The 16143-nt window shown below is 32.9% G+C and overlaps 1 protein-coding gene across 9 annotated transcripts; it reads right to left on the reverse strand.

The window, feature by feature from the left end:
- Positions 1-1584: 1584 nt before the first annotated feature.
- LOC127701511 (acyl-coenzyme A diphosphatase FITM2-like) lies at positions 1585-7996 on the reverse strand. 9 transcript variants are annotated; one of them, XM_052205411.1, is made up of 3 exons: positions 6481-7996; positions 6218-6305; positions 1585-6117 (listed from the first exon to the last, which is right to left on the reverse strand). In XM_052205411.1, the coding sequence occupies exon 1, from the start codon at positions 7977-7979 to the stop codon at positions 7068-7070; it is 912 nt and encodes a 303-aa protein (XP_052061371.1). In that variant the 5' UTR covers positions 7980-7996; the 3' UTR covers positions 1585-6117; positions 6218-6305; positions 6481-7067. The 9 variants fall into 9 exon arrangements, with proteins under 9 accessions (XP_052061371.1, XP_052061372.1, XP_052061370.1 ...); XM_052205412.1 differs by lacking the exon at positions 6218-6305; XM_052205410.1 differs by lacking the exon at positions 6218-6305 and having other exon boundaries at positions 1585-6217.
- Positions 7997-16143: the final 8147 nt, after the last annotated feature.

The raw sequence follows: 16143 nt of genomic DNA on the forward strand, positions 1-16143 counted from the left end.
CAAATATGGCTGTTAGTGCATTAAGACTCACTAGTGTCAACTGTAATGTTGCTTGAGACAATGTCAAATCTAGTGATAAGTCATGAACAATGTAAGGAGGTGACCAAAATCAAAACTTTGCAAACACTCAAAACAAGTAAAAAGTCGGCACTGCCAACCGATGCTCCCTAAACCCCACATTTATTCATAGAAAGGGAAAATTAGAGGCTCTAAAGGGCCTGTGTCGCTCACCTTGATCTTTGTGCATATTCAACAAAGGACATTCTCCAACATTGTAAACGAGAATAGAATTCACGACAAAAGTCTCTGTTTAAGGGATCTTATATTGATGATCATTTAGTCTGTTTTGTTTCTCTCTATCTTCTTTAGTTTTTGCTCAAAACAAAACCTTTGGGCCAGGTGAGCTAAAAAGTGGCATGTACTTAAAGGGTGCAGTTGAGATAGCATTTTCTTTGTCAACCAAGAAAATATTGGTGGGTTTCGTGTTGCTCAGTCTTTAGTTTTCTATGTTTTGTTTTGTATACTGATGTTTGCCTTTTGGTTGTTTTTTGTTTTTTGCCATATCGTCGTCAATTTGTTTTTGACTTACGAGTTTGATTATCCCTTTATTTTTTGCCTCTCTATTAATCTTCATTCACTTCTTATGCCACCACAGCTACCAGAGTACACTAAGGTCAAACCAGTATATTTAAGCATAAGGAATAAACTGCTTAGCCGAGCGCAGCTGGATACGACCGCAGAGGTCCAACCCTGAACAGTTGGGGCAAAAATGGACACAATATTCAAGCTTGATACAGGTCTGAATTTAGATTGTAATTAAATATTTGACACATTATAGATTTCTGATACAGTATAAATGTAGTCAAAGAACTTGAAATTGGTTGTATGATTTGAATTTATATTCAATTGAAGATTTCTTGTTGTTGTGCAATACACTGTGCTGTTGCACAATACTTAGTAAATCGGTTTTCAGACTATATACAAAGAATTAGCAAAATAAATTGTGACCCCCAATTTTTTCTTTGGAAAATTGACAATTTCTTAAATCTTGAAGAAAAAAATAATATTTGAAGAGAATTTTCTTTCGGTACAAATTAAGAGACATCCATACACTTAAACACAAGTTATTGTCTGAAAACTAAAAAAATGCTTGTTTTAGACCCTTTTTGGCCCCTAATTCCTGAACGGTTTGGGCAATTTCCCCCAAAATGAATCCCAACCTTCTACTTGTGGTATTCAACCTTGTGGTACAATTTCAGAGCAATCAAAATACTTATACACAAGTTATTGTCCTGAAACTAGAAAAATGCTTGTTTTGGCCCCTTATTCCTAAACAGTTGGGACCATCACCCCCAAAAACAATCCCAACCTTCCTTTTGTGGTATTGAACCTTTTGATTAAATATCATAGAGATCCATACTCTTAAACTAAAGTTATTGTCCAGAAACCAAATGTCTTCGGACGACGCTGACGCCGACGACGTGATACCAATATACGACCGCATAATTTTTTTGCAGTCTTATTAAAATTATACAATTTTTTCCTTGACGTAATATTTGAATTTTTTTGAAAATAACAAAAATATATTTTGAATGCCATTTTTATTGAAAACAATCCTGTAAAGAAGATATGGTATAAATATAATATAAACAAATGTTACAACACAAAATAATAAATACTCTAAAAAACAGTAAGCATTTACCAAGGTAGCAACCAAAAAGTATGTACATTCATTTCTTTTCTCCCCAAACTGACAATGTTTTGGTGTGATTTAAAGAACTGTACTGTGTACATACAAGTAAAGATGTCCCTCTTGCTAGGGAATTTCAACTATGAAAAAAAGGTTAATTCAGGTCCATCTTGCTCAACTCACAATCAACACCATTAATTTTTCAATCTATCAATACATTTTCCCCATCCAAATATACTACAAACTGTTTGATAATACCATTGAAAATTCACAATCTGATTAAAGATAGACATAAAAACTGTACTATGCTGAAAAGTACAATCACATGCATTGAAACCTAAGCAGACAAAATTTTTTCAATTTTACATGTGTATTTTCAAACATTATGTAAAATATTTAATGTAATAAACAGATGCGGATCCATGATTTTGTAAAAGGGGGCCCAGGCCCCAAAACTAGGCAACGTTTAATTTGGAGTGGGACATGTAAAAAGTCTATGCATTAACCATATATGTAGCTCATTAAGGAGGGCTGGGCACCTTGCCCTTTCCTACATTTGCTTCTGATGACCAATGAATGTACACTGACAAGCATTTTAGAACAAATTTGGATGGCTGATGATTCCTGTATTTCCCAAATCTTCAGTGGAGTTTAAAGCTATTAAGTGCAAGAATGTCTGCAGAACTTTGATGGCTGGCAAAAAAATATTGACTAGCGGCCACAAGGAGCTTGTACATGGTAGTAATGTATATACATCTTGTGTTTGAAACTGAGCGTTGTACATATACTCTTTATAGTCTTAGCTTTAAATCACAGTTATACATTATGTATAGTATTATACACACTTAATATATTTATCATTTTCATCTACATAACTGATTTGAAAAAAAAAAAAATTATTTCATAAAAAAGGAGAAAAGAAATTATATTTTTTAAATTTAAAAACTAGGACACATAAACAATGATAAAATAAATAAATACAAAGAAAATGTCTCTCAAAATCATTTATATAAAACTAGAAAAAATTAAGTAGAATATCAAAGGAACATCAAACATGCCTGTTATAAAAATAATAAAATGCTTCGCTGAGGCGCAGCTTGATACGACCGCAGAGGTCGAACCCTAAACAGTTGGGGCAAGTATGGACACAACATTCAAGCTTGATACAGCTCTGAATTTGGATTGTTATTAAATATTTGACACAGCATAGGTTTCTGACACAGAAAGAATGTGGTCTAAGAACTTGAATTTTTTTAATTTACCTATTATGGTCCAATGTCCAAAATCAAAATACATGGTTAGATTCAGCATATCAAAGAACCCCATATATTCAATTTTTGTTAAAATCAAACAAAGTTTAATTTTGGACCCCAACTTGGACAAACTTGAAAACTGGGCCCATAATCAAAAATCTAAACACATGTTTAGATTCAGCATATCAAAGAACCCCAAGAATTCAATTTTTGCTAAAATCAAACTAAGTTTAATTTTGGACCCTTTGGACCTTAATGTAGACCAATTTAAAAAACGGGACTTAAAATTAAAAATCTAAATACACGGTTAGATTTGGCATATCAAAGAACCCCAATAATTCAATTTTTGATGAAATCAAACAAAGTTTAATTTTGGACCCTTTTGACCTCAATATGAACCAATTTGATAGCGGGGCCCACAAATAAAAAATCTAAATTCATGGTTAGATTCAGCATATCAAAGAACCCCATATATTCAATTTTTGTTGAAATCAAACAAAGTTTAATTTTGGACCCCAACTTGGACCAACTTGAAAACTGGGCCCATAATCAAAAATCTAAACACATGTTTAGATTCAGCATATCAAAGAACCCCAAGAATTCAATTTTTGTTAAAATCAAACTAAGTTTAATTTTGGACCCTTTGGACCTCTATGAAGACCAATTTAAAAAACAGGACCCAAATTAAAAATCTAAAAACACGGTTAGATTTGGCATATCAAAGAACCCCAATAATTCAATTTTTGATGAAATCAAACAAAGTTTAATTTTGGACCCCTTTGACCTCAATATGAACCAATTTGATAGCGGGCCCTACAAATAAAAAATCTAAATACATGGTTAGATTCAGCATATCAAGAACCTCATATATTCAATTTTTGTTGAAATCAAACAAAGTTTAATTTTGGACCCCAATTTGGACCAACTTGAAAACTGGGCCCATAATCAAAAATATAAATACATGTTTAGATTCAGCATATCAAAGAACCCCATATATTCAATTTTTGTTGAAATCAAACAAAGTTTAAATACTGGACCCTATCTTGGACCAACTTGAAAACTGGGCCCATAATCAAAAATCTAAACACATGTTTAGATTCAGCATATCAAAGAACCCCAAGAATTCAATTTTTGTTAAAATCAAACTAAGTTTAATTTTGGACCCTTTAAACCTTAATGTAGACCAATTTAAAAAACAGGACCCAAAATTAAAAATCTAAATACACGGTTAGATTTGGAATATCAAAGAACCCCAATAATTCAATTTTAGATGAAATCAAACAAAGTTTAATTTTGGACCCTTTTGACCTCAATATGAACCAATTTGATAACGCGGTCCACAAATAAAAAATCTAAATACATGGTTAGATTCAGCATATCAAAGAACCCCATATATTCAATTTTTGTTGAAATCAAACAAAGTTTAATTTTGGACCCCAATTTTGACCAACTTGAAAACTGGGCCAAAAATCAAAAATCTAAATACATGGTTAGATTCAGCATATCAAAGAACCTCATATATTCAATTTTTGCTAAAAGCAAACAAAGTTTAATTTTGGACCCTTTGGACCTTAATGTAGACCAATTTGAAAACTGGACCCAAAATTAAAAATCTAAATACACTGTTAGATTCGGCATAACAAATAAATAAATGTGATCAAAGATTTTACAAATCTAATGCGCCATACTGTGCAATTAAAGATTACTTCTTGAAATTTTTCAATATTTGAAATTTGAAAAAAAAAAAATATTTGAAGAATAATTCTTTTTAATTTCTGAAATCTGAAATGAGAAAAAATTGACCCCCCACAATTTCTTTTTATCCCCCCCCCCTTTTTTTCCCCAAAAAATTCTTTCCCTCAAGATATGGTCATAATATCAATTCAAATTTCCAATGGAGTTGGCAACCATAATTACCCATTTAAATTTACCATAGTGCTAACTTAATCTATTTTATAATAGAATTAAAAATATAGTGTCAAATCTTTCATATGGATTTTTTTGTAAAAAAAAAAGATGCAACATTTGCAGATATTTTTACTGGTCTTCCTTTATAAATATGCATTTCTTTAAACATAATTTAAAAGCAGTGTAAGGGAAGTAACCAAAACATTGTATTTGGATTACCTCCCTTACACTGTTTTAAATTATCTTTATTGTTCATTAACCATTACATTATACATAATTTAAAAGCAGTGTAAGGGAGATAATTTCAATGATGTATTTGATTTATCTCCCTTACACTGCTTTAAATTATGTTTTGTACTAAAGTATTTGTCCATTAACCAGGACAACCTTGTTTTTCCCCCTTTTTTGCCCCTAATTCCTAAACGGTTTGAGCCATAACTCCCCCAAAGCAAATCCTAACCATCCCTTTGTGGTATGGAAACTTGTAGTATAATTTCAGAGAGATCCATACACCGTTCCACAGTTATTGTCTGGAAACTAGAAAATGCTTATTTTTGGCCCCTTTTTTGCCCCTAATTCCTTAACTGTTTGTACCATAACCCCCAAAATCAATCCCAACCTTCCTTTTGTGGTATTTAACCTTATGGTCAAATTTCAAAAAGATCCATTCACTTAAACTACAGTTAGAGTGCGAAAACCAATGTGTCTTCGGACGACGACGCCGGACGACGACGACGCCAACGTCATACCAATATACGACCACAAAATTTTTTTGCGGTCGTATAAAAACATTTCAAACAGAAAAAAAAACTTCAAATAAAATATAATAATAACAATATAAATGGTTTGACACTAGATTGTAAGGTAAAAAAAAACAAAAAAACAACTAAATCTTGGGATTTACAACAGTTGACTTTTAAATTAATACTGAATAAACAGTAACAAACAAGACAAATACCTAACTGTACCATATTATGCTCAATTATTCAATTTTCTTCAAAGCATTAACCAACAATGACCGAAATAGTATTTCAACTTAAGAATAAAGATAATCATAATGATAATTAAGATTTGCCAAATTTACGTTTGTATTGAACCGTATTTGGTTATTTCCAGACCAAACTTACTTCAGTTACCGGTAAATCATGTGTAATGCTATAAATATGTAATTATAAATAAATGATTATACATTGTGTTGCATGAAATGCACTTGACCCTGTATGTACAGTGCTAGTGTCCAAGCTAGCTCCAAATAGAAGGATGAACCTCCTCAAAGTCCAACCACACTTTCAAAGAACTTGACCCTGTATGTACAGTGCTAGTGTCCAAGCTACCGGTAGCTCCAAATACATGTAGAAGGGTGAACCTCTTCTTAGTCCAACCACACCTTCAAAGCACTTGACCCTGTATGTACAGTGCTAGTGTCCAAGCTAGCTCCAAATAGAAGGGTGAACCTCTTCTTAGTCCAACCACACCTTCAAAACACTAACACTGTATGTACAGTGCTAGTGTCCAAGCTAGCTCCAAATAGAAGGGTGAACCTCTTCTAAGACCAACCACACCTTCAAAGCACTTGACCCTGTATGTACATTGCTAGTGTCCAAGCTAGCTCCAAATAGAAGGGTGAACCTCTTCTAAGTCCAACCACACCTTCAACTTTCATCTTTAAACATGTTAAAGACTAAAGTGGATGTTTCAAACTTACCACATGTACATGTATACATGTATTTATTTTAAATTCCTTCTTTTCACAGGCATTACAGGTGACTACCCTTTTTTTATTTGGCTTTGATAAAGAATTTCAGGGTAATATCATGTACAATGTAGATAATAATATACTGATCAAAGAAACTGATATTAAGTGATAAATGTGTAAAGTTGAATTAAACATAGTCTGTTTATAAATGGACATGCTATACATGTGTATTTACAGTTAAATTCTGATTGCTACTTTGAAAATTCAGCTTTTTGTCAAGCATTTTAATATAATTCAAATAATAAAATGGTTAAATGGAAGCAGAAGTGAAAAGTAAATGTAATTTAAATACTCTTTCTCGAAACATACATGACATACACATGTATACATTTGTAATCATGATAATAAATAATTTTCTTTCATGCTATGAAGAAGGGCTCTGAATTGTACAGATCTTTTCATTTAGAATTTCTCATTAAGTTAGATTAAATAATAAAGCAAAATATGGCACTTTAAATTATCAATCAAGTTTTGTAAATTTTAGCACACTGTCACCGGATTGCTTTATCACATCAAAGCTGCTGGGTACTAAGATCCTGTAGCTAATAAACCAACATCCAACTGCTATAAAACCTGCTGTTACTTTCTGTGAAAGTGTGTGAAATCTATAAACAGTTGTTATCAATAACATAAATTCAAAAATTACAGTGCAAATAGCCAAGGATGTAAATAATGCCTTGACGTATGGTGATAGTAAATTGTATGCCTCGATTGAATTCTCTACATCAGATTTCTTCAAGTTTCTTTTTTCAACATTATCTTCTGTTAAAATCTGTCCTAATTTTTTCCAATCTTTAAAGCATCGCACTTCTTCTGATATTGTTAGCAAACAATGAATTAAAAGGAAAGTATGCCCTGATATATCAAATCCTAACCATAACTTTCCAGATTTAATACAAGACATCTTGCTACCTTTGGTTGGTTCTGAACAGACACCTACAATTTCTTCAACTCTGCGAAATGTTGATGTGATGAAATACCACCAAAATGTTGCAACTGCCAAGCGACACAAATGTTTAAGTACATTCTTCAAGTTTCCTAGTGTGTATACATAGCTGGTCATAAATATATACATTGAAAGTAGGATAAAGGTCCAGCCCCATCCCATTCTGACAAAAAATCTATTCAATATGTTGTGTTTCTCTGCTAAATAGAACTTTGGTAAAACTGAAAAGTCAGCAATAACTGATCCGATCATCACTATCAACAAGTACATTCCAATTTTCACAGCTGTATCTATCAGTAAAACCTTTTTACACAGCGTAAGGATCAGAATTACTATGAATGAACTGATATTTGTTGGTGGAGGCAGAGATTTTTTCGATGGTTCTCTCTCAGATTTCTTCGCTTGCGGGTTCTTGTTAATGGCCATTTTGAACACTGTGTCATGTGACTTTAATTACCGGCGTACTGAAGAAAAGAAAGATTGTATTAAATAAATGAAAAATAATTCAGCATAGACCTTTTTAAAAAGTATGTAGATAAAGTACAATATGCACAGAAAAGAGCTACACGGCAAATACACGTTTCAGAAATCTAACTATCCTGAAAAACTAAAGAAACTAAAATTACCAACGCGGTCATATAGGAGAAGAAGAGTACGAATGATACAGTTATTGTAGAGCATATAAGATATTAAATAAAAATATGATGCTTTCTCAAATTAATGGTAAATACAGAAACAGACATAGCACAAGAATAAAAACCAATAAAATTATTCACCAAAGATAATTTAAACAAGTCTTAGGAAAAATAGCTTTTCTGTAAGAATTGCATGTACAAAAATATAAAATAATCTACCCAGGCTATTGCTTTTGGTAAAAAGTCAGCGGATAAATTTCCTTCTTTTAAAATTGGAAATATTGATATAACTTTCGAAGAAACAGTTAAGCTTTTACGTGTAGATATAGATTTTATTCTAAATTGTGATAACCATATTAAAACAATACGTTAAAAAGCTATTCATCAAATTAATATATTGAAAAGAATTGGTAGAAATCTATGTAAGCTTAGTAAACTTACTATCTTTCATATTTTTATGTTGTCGTATTTCAACTTTTGTCCCTTGTCTTGGCACTTGTATTCTGTTGCCAACACAAAGAAAATATAAAAAAAATTCAAGACAGGATATCGCGATTTGTATATTGTGATTTATGTCTCTGCATATGAGGATCCGTACGTCAAGGCAAAACTTATCTAGCCTACATGTTAGAAGGGTAAGAACAATGGCCCTGGAGAATTAAAAATTTTGCATGATTTGGCCCAACTGTTTTATCAGACCTAATAAATAAACACTGAAAACATAGACATAATTTCAGATATTTTAATCTTTTACAGATACCACCAGAGAGAACAACAAGGTATGGTAAACAATCTTTAAGATATGCTGCTCCAGTTCTGTGGAACTCTCTTCCCGTAGAATTCAGACTGCTTAAATTTTAATCAAATTAAGTCCATGATATAGTGCTGGAGTGGTAAAGTATGTTCCTGTGTTGCCTGCAGATATTGACCACACTGTCAACCATACATGTATACTGCAGCGGCGTACCTAAAATACATATTTCTTTTTGTTTGTTTGCTATTTCTTATTTTGTTCTGCTTCGTAGAGTTTTGCTTATTTTAAGTGCTAATAGTTTTAGTTACAGATTTATGTGCTTGCTTAACTTAATTGTATATGCTTTTATGCTAGGCTACTCCTTTTATGTGTCAACTGTGTATGTGTAAAGTATTGTATGCCTTGTGTTGTCCTATTGTTTCTTAACGCACTGTATATCATATGCATGTCTTTTTTTATTTATTATGTATGTCGGTTCAACATTTCGCACAAAGCTGAGCTTATATTGCATTGTAATTTAACTTGCCGACTTGAAATAAAACCAATTTGATTTAATTTGATATCTGGTAATTTGATGAAGGCCCCGTAAATAAACGCCTTAAAGAAAAGATTAAGTCCCGGTTTCAGAATATGCTGACAAGGAGGCAATCAAACCCACAAGTCGAAAAAACACACACAACATGACAACCCTTTGGTCATAGAACAGCACGAACCCTATCGATAACCGGGAAATTGGACTTTTCAGAATGGTAAGTTGTTTCTGTCGAGCTTGTTCAATAGTAGCACCCGTCAAGGTGACTACACGACATGAAATGATGTGTATACGACAAATGAAACGTATTCAACAGTCCTGATATTGAATACTGAATTAAGAATTATCATGAACACATGTGTACTAACCTTATACAGTAAGTAGAGACCGAGGTTTGGGTTTCAGCAGCGATAATACTTCTAGTCTACAACCTATCCAATTATGGTGAAAAAAAACTGAAAATAAGATATGAATACACTGTACAAGTAAAGAGTAAAGTCTAAACCAATTCAAGTTCGATGGGATTTATGCAATCAACATGTCACCAAACTTTGAACTATTTAGTGAGAGGACACCATCTATATAGCGGAACGTGAAGTCAAAGGATTATGATTGCTTCTGTTCATTATTCCTGAGAAGCTCTTGTATGAAGTCTGCCTCAAATGAATAAAGGAACAAGTCGACAAAAAGAGGAGCACGCGGTTGGTTCCCATATGAATACCAATTGTCTGTTGAAAAACACGTCCTCCAAACGTAAAAAATATGTCGCCAATAAAAAAATCAAGCAGCTTGATGATATTAGTCTAAGAGAACCTTTTCTTTGAATCAGAGTAGTTTTTTTTTTGTGAAAGTATGATTTATCCCTTCCTAGAACAAGCTATTTGTATCTACGTTGGCCATTCTTTTTAATTAGGGATAGTGAGACTAATTCTTTCAATTTGTCTTTAACTTTAGATTGGGAAATACTAATGTATGGGATAGAGAAGTCTTTTTTTTTTTATATTGTTGCAAGAGGATAAAGCCTCATATAGTATGTTCTCTTATAGATCTGTGGATTTTTTTTAGTATCCACATCTGATTCACACCACCGCTTGAGTTGGTTGTTTCACAGTAAATCTGAAACCCGACTTTGATTGCTGATAAAATTGGCGTTACTAGTTTGGAAAGAGGTTTTGTTGAGCACTTGGCAGACCCAGCAATATAACATTGTCTGTAAGGACACTTATGTAATTTTGATATCCAGTACAAAGAAAGGAGAGCCAGTTCTTCCTCTTTGGTTTATAGTTCAAAGGATCATAGAACAGACCTATGATTTTCAGTGTTTAATCTTTTTTTAGTGTTGTTTGTAGCATATGTTGAGTTTTCAAATGTGGTTACAAAGGGAGAAATGAATATAAATAGAAAATGTAAAAATGTTAAGAATCGGCTGGATGTAGGGCCATGTGAAAACAGTACAGTGTCAGTGTTTAACTAATAATTATGCATGAGAAGATCGTAAAACTTTTCATATATAAGTTAATTCAGTAGAATGATAAGTCCCGTTAAGTATTTATATATTTTTCCATAAATGGGATAACCCGTTCTTTTAATGCTACTTCATATAAGTCAAACTTTCAAACCAAAAATCGTATCTATGATGCAACTTTGCAATTGTCGATAAAAGTAGAATATCAGAGAAAAAGGCAATTGTTTATTCTGATGTTTCAGGTGAGAATATGATACAGCTGTATCCTACCCTTTCCAGAACGGACTTATTTCTCCTGTTACAATGCCACTTCCCGTCCGCTTTCGTCCCCTTTTATTTTTTCGACCTTTTTCTCCTCCCGTGCAGAGTTCCGATTTTTAGTATATACTTCTCAATCATTCAGCCTTTGGGAGGTAGTGGTAAATGTCACGCCCGACTGATGGAAGTTTCCCTGTCGTGTACAAATGAATTCTAGACAGCCTTCACCACTTTTCAATCCTTATTGTGTATTTTTCTTAACTTTCTTAATCTCAGTGCGTTTTTTTTTTATCTCAATGCGTAATGTTTAATTTTCGGTGTGTTTTTAAGATCCGTTATTTTTTTCGAAATGAGATCGGCTTGCCATAATAAAAAAAACCGCAGCAGAATCCCCCACTTGACACCCCTTTTCATAATATGACCAGTGGCGGATCCAGAAATATCCATTAAGGGGGCACTGACTGCCCACAAGAGGGGGCCCGCTCCAGTCATGCTTCAGTGGTAAGTAATAAATCAACCAAATGTTTCCCAAAAGGGGGGCCCGGGCACCCTGCCCCCTAAATCCGCCTATGATGATAAACTGCGGATAATTAATTAATTGTACATTTTTTAATATATTTTAAAAAGACTTTTCGAATTAAAGGGAAATCACACTATTGTTTATACGCATCGCTCTCGGCGCCGCTATAGTGTCGTGACCGTATTATGACGTCGCCGTTTCGAGTCCGTCGTAAAGGTTGCTAATTTCTAAAATGGCGGCCCGCTCAAAAGGACGTTCACTAAAGCAAGAAAAGCAAATGACGTTTTGATTTAAGTGCAAAAAATGAAAATGCTACTCGAAACGGACAAAATGTATGGCAAAAAATTAGCCGAAAGTGGTCTTGATATGGTCTTGAATTACCTTACGATTGGGTTTAATTCAAATGAGTTACTCTCTTTAAATAAAGATATAATTATTATCATTATTAAAATTGAGTGAGTATTTACTTACAATACAATTTATACAATTATTTTTCTTAAAGGTTTATTAATTTCACCGAAAAATATTGTTAGATATGAGAAATATCAACATATTTTGTTGATCTGGTCTTTATTATTTGTAGCGAAATCCGTCAGCTCAACTTTTTTTTGTCAGTAGAAAAACTTTTTTTATTTACTGTAAAGTTTATATTTTCTTATATTAACATATTTATTGATCTCGCAGATTTCTTAGTTTCACGAAGAAAAAAAAATATTTAAAAACAAAAGAGATATTTATAACACTTTTTGTCGATCATTTCAGTATAATCAAAGCGTACATCGGCGAATGTGAAATCCGTCCGGTCAACTTTTTTTTTTAGAAAAACATTTTGTTTTACTATGAAGTTTAAATTTTCATATAAGATAACTATTAATCTCGCAGAATTCCTATAGTTGTATGAAAAAATATTGTAAAACAAAAGAGATATTACTGGTAACACTTTTTGTCGATCAGTTCAATATTGTAAAGCGTACATCAGTGATCGAGTGTGAAATCCGTCCGGTCAACTTTTTTTTTGTTAAATATTTATAAAATATAGTCTAATATTTCTAAGGTCTTCAAATATTAAAATAATCTATCAAATAACAAAAAAGTTCTGACTATTTATATCTCATCCGGTCAATACGGGCAATTGTCCTGTCATTAGTGTAACCCAACTGTTGGCAGCGTATCGTCGGGATGCGGTATGTGGGAATATACTGGAAAAATAACAATATGCCAAGAGTAACAGCATGTAAGCGTACAGCTTCCGGAATTTCTAGTTTTCTGTCCAACAGAGGGATGTAAATAAGAACAATGAGTTTCGATGTTCCTTTGGTGTCAAACGCCTCTCTCTCTCTCTCTCTCTCTCTCTCTCTCTCTCTCTCTCTCTCTCTCTTTGTTTCTTTTTTTTTTGGGAAGGGGGGTATGGGGGCACAAACACATGAACACGAGTGATTCGTAGAGTAATCATATTTGTTGAAATATCAAACGTTATATAAGAATAACGCCAGTTAAACATCACTGTAAAAGAAGCATACATAATTTTACATCGGTTGCTGTCTGTCGAAATCGAAGAAAATTTAGCACCGTATTATATAGTACATTATACTCAAGCTTCCTTTAATGCTTTGTACAGGCTTACATAATTTGGGCACAAAACAAAATCATATTTTGTAGTATTTCTTCCACTGTCAATTATAGCGAACTGTACGACCAGCAAGTTAAAAAATAAGGCCGCTAGACGTAAGAGCAATCTGGGAATATCAAACACTATGCCTAGTTATTTTTGTACTATTGATGACCGTACTGCCTACAACAACAACAAAAAATCCACACTGTATATTTGGCTTTACAAGACTCCAACAAGAGAAATATTTAACACACACACACATGTATTTATGGAGAGTAACATGTCTTTCAGAGTGCTAATCTGTAACCATCACATTAAGGTCCGTCTTGTGAAAGAGTATTCATCTCATATAGAAAAAAATTTTGTGCTGATATTCATGTAATATTTGCCACTGAAAGTTTTGCAAAAATCAAGAAAAAAACGAAAACAAAAACTAGTAGTTCAGATGTCGGTTCGTGTTCAGATCACTCAATGTGATCACTTGCATGTCAGCAAACAGTGATATAGGGAGATTGTCAGATTCCGATCATGACTGTAAAGGACAAGCATTTGTTTAATACAAAGGTAGCTGATTTACTCTTGATACCTTGGTTCTTTAAAAAAAAAATGGCCAACATGATATAGCAGAGTGCTGAAAGTGGCACACACAATCAATTGGTTTTTTTCAAACTACCTATCATTAATCAGTTTTGGCAAAAAAAAAGTATATAGGCTATACCATACTGAAACATAAATGTGATAAAAGAATATACAATTCAAGAAAGAGAGGTGCACCAACAGAAAATAGAAACTGCAATCTTTCTTTTCATTTCATCGGATCTCAGATCTCAAAATTTTAACTCTTACCAGAATTTATTCTATCTTACAGTATAACTCGGAAGTTTCTAAGTGGAACTCGAGCTTTAACTAGAACTCTTACTCGAATTAACATTCGAACTAAAAATAAAACTGGAACTTTAACTCTAAATTTAGCTGGAACTCGAACTCTTATTCTACATCAAAGGTTATCCACACTCTCATTTGTCATCTGATAAAAAAAATTCGCACGGGTTCCACGGAACCCAGTGTCTCGCCTACTTTTGCTGTAATTCACAGGCTCAACAAAAATGAGGAAAAAAATCAATAAAAATATTCTCTCGATACTATCTTTTGATTGTAAGAAGCTTCTGTCCAAGTTTGGTATACATCTAGGATAGTTTATGGATCTAATAAATGTTTTAAAAACTTTAACTGCATACTGTATGTAATGTTAACTGGAAGAAAAACTAAGTCCATTTATAAGTAAAATACGGATAAACAGATACAAAATTTTGACAAAATTTCCTTCGAGATACAAGCTTTTAATCATAAACAAGCTTCTGTCCAAGTTTGGTACATATCCAGGATAGTTTAAGAAAGTTATTGAAATCTTAAAAACTTTAACCACCGTGTGAATGTATTGTTTCCTGGCAGAAAAACTAAGTCAATTTATAAGTAAAATACGGGAAAAATTGATTTTTGTTGTACAAAATTTACTTCTGGATACTATCTTATGATCATAAACAAGCTTCTGACCAAGATTGGTACAAATCCAGGATAGTTTAAGAAAGTTATTAAAAATTTAAAAACTCTAACCACAGAGTAAATGTATTGTTTCCTGGCAGAAAAAACTAAGTCCATTTATAAGTCAAATATGGATAAACAGGAATTTTATTTTTGCACAATTTACTTCTGGATACTATCTTATGATCATAAACAAGCTTCTGTCCAAGTTTGGTAGAAATCCAGGATAGTTTAAGAAAGTTATTAAAACTTCAAAAACTTTAACCACAGAGTGAATATTTGTGGACGCCGCCGCCGCCGCCGCCGACGACGACGACGACGACGCCGACGACGGAATGTAGGATCGCTATGTCTCGCTTTTTCGACTAAAGTCGAAGGCTCGACAAAAAACTAGAGTGAGATAAAATATATCGACATGTCCACAGAAACACGGATAGATGTAGCAGAACAAGAAAAAAAACTAGATCCGTTTATTACAAATTAAAAGATTTTTTTAATTACATATCAACTGGGAACATTATATGTTCCTGATATCAATATGGCGATGTGTATTTTATTGTCAATTAACTCTAAATTTTCAGATGCATTGTATTTCTCATAACATACCAACGTTGAGCGATTAATCGAACGGTAATAGAATATACGTAATACATGAAGTTTTAATACACAGGCGATGAACATAACATATTATGTACAATGAACATGAAACGATGTATGAAAAATGGGTGCGGGATGATAGAACTCAGAAAAAAATTTGGTTTCCACAGTTCGAATAAATTATGAAGCGTTGTGTAATAACGGAACCAATTTTAAATTCCTACCGAAAATAGGTTTCTTTTAACGTGCTGAGTTTGTGGCATTTTTAACACAGCATTTCAGGTTTTATCTTCCCGGTGCGAATGGACAAACTAGTGAAATTATGGTAACGAAATTATTCTGCCTGCAGTCTAAAAGGAACGTGTTACTTTTCAGCCCGGATACCCTCAGTCTTCCTAGGTAGAAGATTCTTTATCTGGAAGCCGAAAAATTATTTCTATAATACGGCATGAGGCAAACATTCGTTTTCCCCATACAACAAATGCAATTAAAAAAATGAGATGATTTCAACTTTGACAATTACTTTATAATAAACTGTTATTGTATCTATGTTTAACGATTCGATAGATTGATAAAGATATCAATGAATAATCAAAATGTTCAAAAATGATATTATATTTTGTAGTGAAAAGGTTTAATTCAACCCAAACGTTGCAAGAAATGCTGTTATGCCAG

This window comes from Mytilus californianus, unplaced genomic scaffold (genome assembly GCF_021869535.1).
Source record: "Mytilus californianus isolate M0D057914Y unplaced genomic scaffold, xbMytCali1.0.p SCAF_5, whole genome shotgun sequence".
In the NCBI taxonomy this organism is placed as follows: domain Eukaryota; kingdom Metazoa; phylum Mollusca; class Bivalvia; order Mytilida; family Mytilidae; genus Mytilus; species Mytilus californianus.